A 10869-nucleotide genomic window follows, 5' to 3' on the forward strand; every position below is an offset into this window, starting at 1 on the left:
AGAGAAAACAATGCAGATCACAGCTTGAGCGCTAGTAATGATTTATCCCTGGTGTTCTTATTGTTGGAGACAGCAGCATGTGCACACAGTTGTGAAAAGTGTGCGACATAGAAGTGCTGCCAGCCTATGGAGGAATTACATAATGAACAACAGCGCTGAAAGATAGGTAGTGAGTGACATGATGCTTTTCTGTGCTGTGTGCACCGTGATGAACAAGAGCAGGCCTACTGTTCTACTGGTCTATGAAGCTTAGTCTTAAATCTCAAATTATGCAGAAAAAAAGGAAGAAGAGGCATATTTTGACTCGATGCCTTTTAGCACTGACCAATTCAAATGTACCTATATTTACAGTCTTAAATAAAATAGATGTTTCTGTTTGCTTTACTTAATTTTTACAGTATTAGGTAGTTATGTACACATCAGATTGCTTTATAATTATAGCTATTGTAGGTTTTTTGCTCAGTATAGAATGGAATCACAAGGAGGAATTCTCATTTATTTTAGATTTCTCAGTACTCTTGGTTACCATAAATGAGAAGTTAAAACCTTTTTACACTTATTCTTCCATTTTTTCTTTTCTGTGCTGATTTATATTAATATAATAAATACTAAAGACTTAAAACATTATTCATTATTGGCCTCCCACACTTGGGAGTAGAAACTGATTTGTTGTCAAGTCTGTCTTTGCAACTGTAATTTATTATTAATTGGGCCAAGGATTGGGATGTGTCCTAGAACTTACATTGAGTATCTCTTCAGGATGAGAACCAAAAATGTATACTCAGGAGGGTTGCTGTTAAACTGCAATTCAAACCCTTGGATCTCCAAATGTGCATTTTCTTGGGTGTTTCCGCAAGAGTTGAGAAATAAAGATGCTGCAAACTTCAAACATGAATTACCATATTTACTCATGTATTAGACCCCCTGGCTTTTCAAGACGAAGAAAAAAAAAAAATTAAATCTTGCATACAAGACACCCCAATATAATTCGTCAGAGAAGAACAACGATTCCGCTTCGAAGCAAATATGAGTCTTATTGCAGTTCTGATGACATCGCACAAATTTGTGAATAGTTTCATCCGTACGACCTACGTAATGAAAACACGTGTCGAAGTCATGCAGTACATCTGTGTTTCATAGTTAAGAAATGTCCGCCTACTGCAGCTCTGATGATGTCGCACAAATAGATAAATAGCTTCATGTCCGACCCGCGTATTGCAAGCATGCCTCAGTCGTGCTATATGTCTGTGTTTTGTAGTTAATAATGTCTACCAGCATAATGGTTAGCACAATTAGCTGCCGTTCTCGGGAGTCTGAGTTCGATTCCTGGTACCATACTGCCAGAAATTTACGAATGGTAGGAAGGTTGATATGCAGTAAAAATGGTACATGTAACTCCCCTCCACTAGGGGTGTGTCTAAAAAGAGCTGCACCACCTTGGGATGAGGAAACGAGTTTACTTCAGTTGAGAAATATTCACGGTTGTTGCTATTTATATAGCAGGCGAGATCATTAAGAAAGTGATCGTTTAATATCTCGTAACTCGGGCCAATATAGGTATTTTTAGGTATTTTTTGGAAAGAAGTAAGTTTAAAACTTGATGAAAGCTATCCAATTATAACGATTGTTTTACTCATCAATGTACGTTACGAATAATAATAATAATAATAATAATAATAATAATAATAATAATAATAATAATAATAATAATAATAATAATAATAATAATGATAACAACAACAACAACAACATGATGTTAATAAAAAATGGCAACAACGAACTTACAAAATTAAACATTATGATAGTAAAACACATTACCACCACACTTATAGATATCCATAAATGTGGCAAACTTTCCTGTTATTAATTTTTATTCTTTCCATTGTGGAACTTTTGGCACTGTCTGGATGATAGCATACCTAACCTAAACAATGTGGTCTCTCTTATCTCATGTACAGCTGTTTATGTAAATCCTGGTGTGATAAATGTAGAGAACAAGCATGAAATATACTTAAAAATAAGGGTCTGGCTTTCAACAGCCACAGTTATCAAAAGAATGCTTCCAGTCACTATGTATTACTTTCGGAAGTACAACTCGTATCATACTCTAGTTATCAGCTGGTGGTTTGGCACGCCTTCTACAGCACGGCTTTATTCGGGGGGGAGTGGTTTCTGCCACACATACACCAACTGGGACTATCGGAGACCATCTCCAGAAACCATTTGTAATAGACTCACACTGTTTAGACTCTATAGTCAGGAATGAAACTATTTTTAAAAGGTTCACAAAGACGGGACCTCGTATGCTCTCAATTGCAGTGCTGTAGTTCATGGCTGACGCTGCTGACAAGATGGCGGTGGAGTGACGTCACTTAGAATGACAACACGCTGGTAGCCAGGATGTTGGCGGCGCAATACGATAATTCAAATGAAAGCAGTGATCAGGTTTACTATGTGGTAGGAATACTGCTCAACTGACAGAGACAAATGACTGGCCATTATGTTCTTTTGTATAAATATTACATAATATGATGATATAATACCCTTATCCCTTTTCTCTACGGGGTCGAGTATGAAGTGAGATGAATCTTCGTAGTGAGTTTTTACGGGCGGTAACAAACGGACTGTATTTTCTTTATATGTAGACCTAAAAATCATGTTCACCATTTATTGTCTTTTTACTTTTAGAAATACTACCTTCTGATGAAAATAGCCAATATAAGTCAAATGCATTCATAAGTTTGTTAAAGAATATTGTAGAATGTTTACATGTACAATTTATAGCTATTTATAGCCTAGTAGTCATGTGTTCGCTGCACAAAATTTGTGCTTATCGCATATTGGACCCACTTTACTTTTTTTGGGTGTAAAATCGGAGGGAAAAATAAAGGGGTCTAATACGTGAGTAAATACGATAACACTGCCAGTTTATGAATTGTATTGTATGTATTGTGTTTACAGATATGGAGTGGGTTCGTCTAATGCTCTTCATGCTAGGCAAGTTTGGCATTACCATCTCGTTCACAGTGATGTATGTGTATGCAACAGAGATGTTCCCGACCCAGCTGCGACATTCTCTTCTTGGTACTTGTTCCATGTTTGGTGGACTAGGCATCACTGTGGCACCTCAGACACCTCTTTTGGTATGGTTTACTCTTAATTTTTAAAAGATACTATATAATGGGCAGTCACTGATTACAGTGGATTTTATTTGTGAGAATGCTGTAATGAAATAAAGATTGAAAAGTCTTCTGAAATTTTTCATAGGAAGTTACCAGCCCAAAGCTTATTTGAGATTTGAATACTTTTCTTCTTGAGGAAAATATTTGTGGAAGTGCAGTATCCAAACTTGATTAGGCTGATAGTGTGGAGTGACATTTATAGCACATCGTGGAGCGGTCGTGTCCTAATGTCAAGCGATAGTTCTGTGGACATCATACGCTATGCCTAGATTGAGCTTCCATACCTAGCATAATAATGGTGATGAATGTTTAAAATACCCTCTCACCGAATTGCAGGAACTTTGTTGATCGATGAAAGCGTACAGTTTGTCATATTCTTTGTGTACATTTTGATAAGTAACATTTGTGAATAATGATATGTTAACAAGTGTTCCCTGGCATCTGTTAGTGTGCTACAAAAAGACAAAAATGGTAAATGTTTATTGGTATGCCAACTGTGAGGCTGCTCTTTGTCTAGAGCAAGGTTGTTGAAGGGCGTACCTTGACATACTAGTGCTGGAAAACATTGAAGGGGTTTATACTTCTCACGAAGCTAAGAATAGAATTATTTCATATGTACATTGTTGCATATTTCTGAATAAAAAATAAAAATAAAATAAAACACTAGATGCTTCAAAATACTGCATATATTTGTATGAAAAAAGCATGTATGACAACATTTGTCAGTGAAAACTTTACTTTTCCTTTTTTGCTTTACATCGCACTGACACAGATAGGTCTTACGGCGACAATGGGATAAGAAAGGCCTAGGAGTGGGAAGGAAGTGGCTGTGGCCTTAATTAAGATACAGTTCCAGAATTTTCCTGGTGTGAAAATGGGAAACCGTGGAAAACCATCTTCAGGGCTGCTAATAATAATAATAATAATAATAATAATAATAATAATAATAATAATAATAATAATAATAATAATAATAATAATAATAATAATTTTGTGCGGCTATTTCTAGCCGAGTGCAGGCCTTGTAAGGCAGACCCTCCGATGAGGGTGGGTGGCATCTGCCATGTGTAGGTAACTGCGTGTTATTGTGGTGGAGGATAGTGTTATGTGTGGTGTGAGAGTTGCAGGGATGTTGGGGACAGCACAACATCCAGCCCCCAAGCCACTGGAATTAACCAACGAAGGTTAAAATCCCCGACCCGGCTGGGAATCGAACCCGGGACCCTCTGAACCGAAGGTCAGTATTCTGACCATTCAGCCAACGAGTCGGACTTCAGGGCTGCTGACAGTGGGGTTCGAACCCACCATCTCCCGGATGCAAGCTCACAGCCACGTGCCCCTAACCGCACGGCCATCTTGCATCTGATTCTGTGGTTTGGTTAAGAGTTTTATTCATAATACTAATATCCCTTTCACATTCTATGGCAGGCACTGGTATTATTCGTATCATTTTCATCAGTTCCTTTTAACTTTTATTCATTTGCTTGAAGTAGGGAGATTCTTTCAAAGTTTTCACAACAGTGCAAATGTTGGTGTTTCAAGGCACTAATTTTGAAGTGTTACGTAAGGACTCAATTTTTTCATCACCAAATAATACTTTTCTTGTGGCCACCACATGTTGTTTAAAACTTCACAGTCTTTGAAAAATGAACTAGCACTTGAAAATCTTGCAGTCATATTAACCACTAAACCTTGAAGAAATTATTGCTTTCAGGAGATGATGGGTTTGAATCCCACCATTGGCAGTTCTGAAGATGGCTTTCTGTGGTTTCCCATTTTCACACTAGGCCAGTACCATAACTAATGCCATGGTTGCTTCCTTCCAATCCTTGAGGATGAAATTCTATGAAGTTATTTTCTGGAGGAATTCACAAAACTTTGCTCTGCTACATGAAGGCAACAAATGATCATTTTCTTTGTAAAATACTGGATAAGTGATGGATAACTTGATGTCACAGCTGTCACAGTAGTGCATGACTGTGCCACCCAACAAATGTCAAATATCTTACCTCTACGAGGTTTGTCCGGAAAATATGTATAAATCTGTCGGGGTGACGTATCACGTATCGTGGAGGCGCCGCCAGGTGGCACTGCTGTTGTCGCCAATCTTCTCAACACTCAGTTCGAGTCGGAGAGCTCTGCGTGTCAGTAGCAGTGTGCGGCTGCTTGTTGAAAGTTACCCGTTTTCACCTGCCGTCGGTATGGAGCTCTCTCTGATTGAGGAACAGCGCATCAACATCAAGTCTCAGAGCTCGTGTGGCCCGAGTTTGACCGGATTTGGCACAAGGGGGCAGGTGGATCCTTCATCACGACAATGCGCCCGCTCACACGTCGCTCGTTGTGCGTGAGTTTTTGGCCCGAAGCTCAATCACTGTGACAGACCACCCGCCTTATTCACCCGATTTAGCCCCTTGTGACTTCTTCCTGTTCCCGAAATGCAAAATGGTGCTTCGGGGGCGGCACTTGGGTGATGTGGAAGCCATCAAGGGAGAAACGACACGGCAACTGAACAGCATCACAACTGAAGACTTTCAACAATGTTATCAACAGTGGAAACGGCGTTGGCAGAAGTGCATCTTGTCTCAGGGAGAGTACTTTGAAGGAGACCATATTGTAATACCTGAATAATTGTCAAATAAAGTTATTATTCAACTTTTATACGTATATTCCGGACAAACCTCGTATTTTTAAGTTCAAGTCCTAATCTCATGGCAGTTTCAGTCTATTCATGTTGATTTTTTGGGCTTGCAGAAAATGTGCATATAACGCATCCATAAAAGACTTGAAATGGAGCAGTATAGACATGTTATCTGTTACACCATGAAATGCAAATTCTAGTTTGATTCAAAACAGTGATAACAACAATATTAGGATTATATTTATCACCAATCTATGAAGCTGCTCCTTTCTAAATTCCTTTTAAATATGCAGCTCCATCTGAAGCAAATTCTATCAACTGTTTGGATAAAATCTCTTCAGAAATACTGTTACTAATAAAACAAAATATAATACTGTGAGCAATGGTTTCTCCTTTTAAAATGAATGTAATTATACTATATCATAAAAATGGTCTGGGATGCCAAGAATAATGGCTGAGGGGGATTCATCATGCAGACCACACGACACATCATAATCTGCAGGTCTTTGGGCTGAGCAGCGGTCTCTTGGTAGGCCATGGTCCCTTGGGGCTGTTGCGTGATGGGGTTTAGTTTTATATCTTAAATTAGTTGCGTGGTGAACCATTGATAATGAATCAAATAAACAGTTAAGCATGATTTATATACTATACTAGCTGATGTACCCTTGCTTCCCTACGGGATTCTCAGAAAGACTGACTTGGTGGTTTTCCTAACTGAATTGACATAGGTCATTACAAAAACGTCAGTAGGAATGTAGCGATTTAAAGCAATGTTATCATATAAAATACTCGATCAAATGAAAGCCGCAAACTTTCACACAGTACTACGGTGCCGATCTAACAGTCCAAAGTTCCAGAGCTGGAATAACCAGGTCGCAGACTGCCGTGAATACTCCTGTCATTCCGTTAAATATTCACACTACTCATTCCAATCAGTGCCTCAGAGTAGGGATTGAATAGCTCGAATGCTATGATGAACCAGCGTGTTACGTACCAGTAATATCAGAAAACGTATGAACCAGAGGAATGGCATGCTAAAGAAGAAAGTTATCTAACTCTCCAGCTACTTCCTGCCAATATACAGGCAGGCTGTTATGCTCAGTACGACCAGGCGAGTTGGCCGTGTGGTTAGAGGCGCGCAGCTGTGAACTGCATCCGGGAGATAGTGGACTCGAAACCCACTGCCGGCATCCCTGAAGATGGTATTCCGTGGTTCCCATTTTCACACCAGTCACATCAGACTGTACCTTAATTAAAGCCTAGGCCGCTTCCTTCACACCCCTATTCTTTCCTATCCCATCGTCGTCATAAGACCTGTGTCGGTGCGACGTAAAGCAAATTTTAAAAAAACCTCGGTACGCTGCAGTAATCCTATCTATCGGGGATGAGTGGAAACAGAAGACAAAAAGCACATCACAACAAACAATGGTCAATGTAATTTTATTGTTGATAAAGTTTATGAGCTTTCTATATTGCAGGTCTTCACATTAGTTTTCTTTCGACTCTGTGATATTAGGACGTCTTACAAAATTATTTATATTGTAGACTGTAGTCCCTTATTCTCAGACTTTACATACCTATTTTCACTAAATTCTGTATACCCATTTTCTCGTGACTCGGCGCTGATATGGACTTAGTAACAAAAATCCAAATTCATGAATATCTCTGTGGTTATATGCGGTACGGTAACAATGTATAAGACATAAAAAAGCAAAAAGCAAGCAAAGTCACCTCCGTACAGGCCATGAAGTCCCTTGGAGGAGTGGAAGGTAAAGGCTTCCACCATTGTTAAACTCGGCACGTGATGGGGTAGAGTGGTTAGCTCAACGCCCGGCCGCCTTTGCCCCCAGGAATTAACCTGGTACTCATTTTTGGTGTAGGCTGAGTGAACCTCAGGGCCATATGCACCTCCGGAAGTGGAAATCTCATTTCTTAAATTTTACGACTTCCTGACGGGGATTCGAACCCACGTCCTTCCGGGCGGACCGAGCACGCCTTTACCGCCTCGGCCAGGCAGCCCCTGTGTAAGACATAAGTGATCGGAAATTTAATAACTTCTTATATAACTACTACTAACTTACGACTTAAGTCAAGTTATGTTAGTTATGTAGTATTTATCGATACGACCACTAATAACATAAATAACTTATTTGAGAATTACATTTCAGGCCTTCCCCTAAACTACCATTTCATTCAGTGTGAATAAAATTATTGAAGGCCTAGATTATGGTGACTTATTCCCCGACTTTGCATACCAATTTTCGTGAAGGTACGACCACTAATATTACTTTTATCTTGGAAATGCTGATTTGCATATTATATGTAGTAGAAACACTTCTTGTCTTTCCCCTTCTTATTTTGGGGCTGCTTTGTCCTGATAAGTATACCATTAATTCTTTATTTTATTTCAGGCGCGGTACATGGAGTCGCTACCACTAATGCTATTTGGAGGAATGTCACTGGTATCTGCTGTATTAGCATTACTCCTTCCTGAGACACTTGGCATGAAACTTCCAGATACTGTTGAGGAGGCGGAGAAAATTGGACGGAAACCCATTGTTCCCATTGCTCCTCCTCGGAGATTTAGCACTAGAGATGTGTATAGTCCGGACTGTATACAGACTCTCAAAGTGTAGAGTTTTAACCTGGAGACAGGCTGCCTTAGGAGGTCTAGTTCACTAGATAGTCAGAATCACCCTCAGGTAATGTAGCAGTAGCTACAATGACTAGTTTATTTCAGACATTAACTTACAGGCTATGAGAGCTGATTTAAGGTTTTAAATGAGGTTAGAGCCTATATGGGTTCCTCGAGAACTTCACTGGAATTTTGTTCTAGTGCACTGTTTTCTTGAAGAAAGTAAATCTTGTCTTTTCCCCTCTAAAATTTGTTATAGGCTTGCAGTTGTGTTTCAACTCAGTATTTCACAAACAGTGTTACAATACCAGTATGATACTAGTTTTGTGATATATTGTGCCTATCATGGAACATAATCTGGTGCTGACATGCTGAGGTTTGGATGTGCAGCCTTCAGGAATGCTATAGATAATACAAACAAATTTTTTGTGGTCTGCCAAGCATGAGGTATTGAATAAATGTCTGTTGATAAGTCCTTTTTTCCCCCCATGAATGTAATGAAATAAAACAAAGTATTATAAGAAGCCAAGAGGTACCTGGCAGTAACGAAACTGCTCTCTCCATAGCTAGATCAACATTCTAAGCATTTATGGGCAGCTTATAAGGTGATCGATATGAGCGATTAAATAGATGATGAACCTCAATGAACATTGTTAGTGAAGAGATTAACTGAGAAGTTTTAATTAAATCATTAGATTCCTTTCTGTTTTAGACATTTGAATGATTAGTAGTCAAGTGCAGGCAGTTTCTGGCAAATGAATATTCTCTTTTAAAAGATTATAGTTTGTGTTAAAAGGGAAGCATTTTGGCCTTGAAAGGCTGCTCAGAATTATCCAACCAGGAGGCTGCTATGTTGTTGCATTATCCCACCAACTCAATGATATTGTGCTCTACACTAAATTTCAGTGTGTTGAATATCACTTGCAACAGGCAAAACTATTTTTACTCTATAAAAACTTAACAGTGGAAACGGCTTTCCATTTGACATAGACTCTAGTTTATTTTTCAAAGACATTTGATTTTACTCACTCTTACACTTTGTTGATCACTTTTTCTTTCTTGAAATGCATGTGTTGTTGCACAGGAAATAATATCGGAAGTCATCAGACATGATTTTACAGGGCAGAGAAATAATGAGTGTTGGGTCCGAATGATCAAGTTTTAGAATGCATTGCCATCTGTTAGTGTAATCATTGAACTATGCTGTGAATATGACAGCAGTGGTGCCAGGACAGAGAAAATAGATGGAAAATTGTGTGATCACCACATTGAAATAGGACTTTCTCTCCAAGTAGAATTTCCATGTGGCCAAACATGTAGTCATTAAAAAAAAATAAGAAAAAAATTTAAAAAACTTTTTAATAACTGCTTGGAAATTCTTGTGTTATCCAATTCTCTACAAACCCAGAACTTGGTATTTCCAACTTTTTATATGATTTTGTATGTACTGACATTATTTATTAGTAGTTGTGTATTAGTTGTCACCAGTTTTCAATGATATCTTACTCTGAATCTGTTGTATTACGAAAGGTATGTAATTATCAAATAATTTCATATTTAAATTGTGTATGAACCAGTTCTTCACTGTGATTGTCTTTGCGTTATAAAGTAACTATCACAAATGCATTGTCGAGCTTATTCATGGGTTCAGATCTTGTTTTGATCTTAATCTTCATGCTCTTCTTATTTTTCTTCTTCTTTCTCAGCCTTTCTCACTGCTTGGAAGCATTATAACTGATTTGAAGTTGTGATGCTTTGTAAGTTGTTCATCACTTCAAAAAAAGTTTTCAAGTGTTCCATCATCTGTTATATAATCACTTTCGATTTTATTATTTTATTTTTGCGTTTAATCCATTCAACTACTCTTTCATTAAAGCAGCAGTCGTCCAAACACTGTTATTGCTTTGCCAAACCAGCACAAGGCTATCGATTTTCAAATTCTTGAAACATCTCGCTTCCGCTGCTTTTCCAGTCACGAGAGGTTTGTTATGTTGTTCCTTCATGTTCCCACACAGTAACACTGTAAGTCTTTCCTTAGACATTTTTACACCCAACACACTTTCGTCCCTTAACAGCGAGCAGTTTTATTGGTAATAACTGAAAGAACATCATAAATGCACAGTATCATTCATTATCATCTGTGTTTAGAGATTTTGGTTTCATGAAGGATCTTTTATTTTAGAATGGTTAAATTAGCTTCCATTATTTATTTTCTTATATGTAAACACCATTCAGTATTTATTAAAATGTCATGTATACTTGTATATGGTTGCCAGAAGAAATAAGGATAATTCAACTAAAAAACATGTTTTTATGATTATTGTGAATGAATGATTTTTACGTTATGAATATGGTACCTGTGTTTAGAAATATGACTACTAATCATTCTAATATGCTCACCACTCAATTTTCCT

At 38.1% G+C, this 10869-nt stretch overlaps 1 protein-coding gene across 2 annotated transcripts in view; it reads left to right on the forward strand.

The window, feature by feature from the left end:
- LOC136877264 (organic cation transporter protein) overlaps positions 1 to 10612 on the forward strand; it is a 337411-nt gene extending 326799 nt beyond the window's left edge. For both annotated transcript variants that reach the window (XM_067151156.2, XM_068228657.1), the window contains exons 10-11: positions 2962 to 3143; positions 8232 to 10612. In XM_067151156.2, the coding sequence (XP_067007257.2) occupies positions 2962 to 3143; positions 8232 to 8456 (407 nt within the window). In that variant the 3' untranslated portion in view covers positions 8457 to 10612. The remainder of the gene's footprint in view (positions 1 to 2961; positions 3144 to 8231) is intronic.
- Positions 10613 to 10869: the final 257 nt, after the last annotated feature.

The sequence above is a fragment of the Anabrus simplex genome, chromosome 1 (assembly GCF_040414725.1).
Source record: "Anabrus simplex isolate iqAnaSimp1 chromosome 1, ASM4041472v1, whole genome shotgun sequence".
Taxonomy (NCBI): Eukaryota; Metazoa; Arthropoda; class Insecta; order Orthoptera; family Tettigoniidae; genus Anabrus; species Anabrus simplex.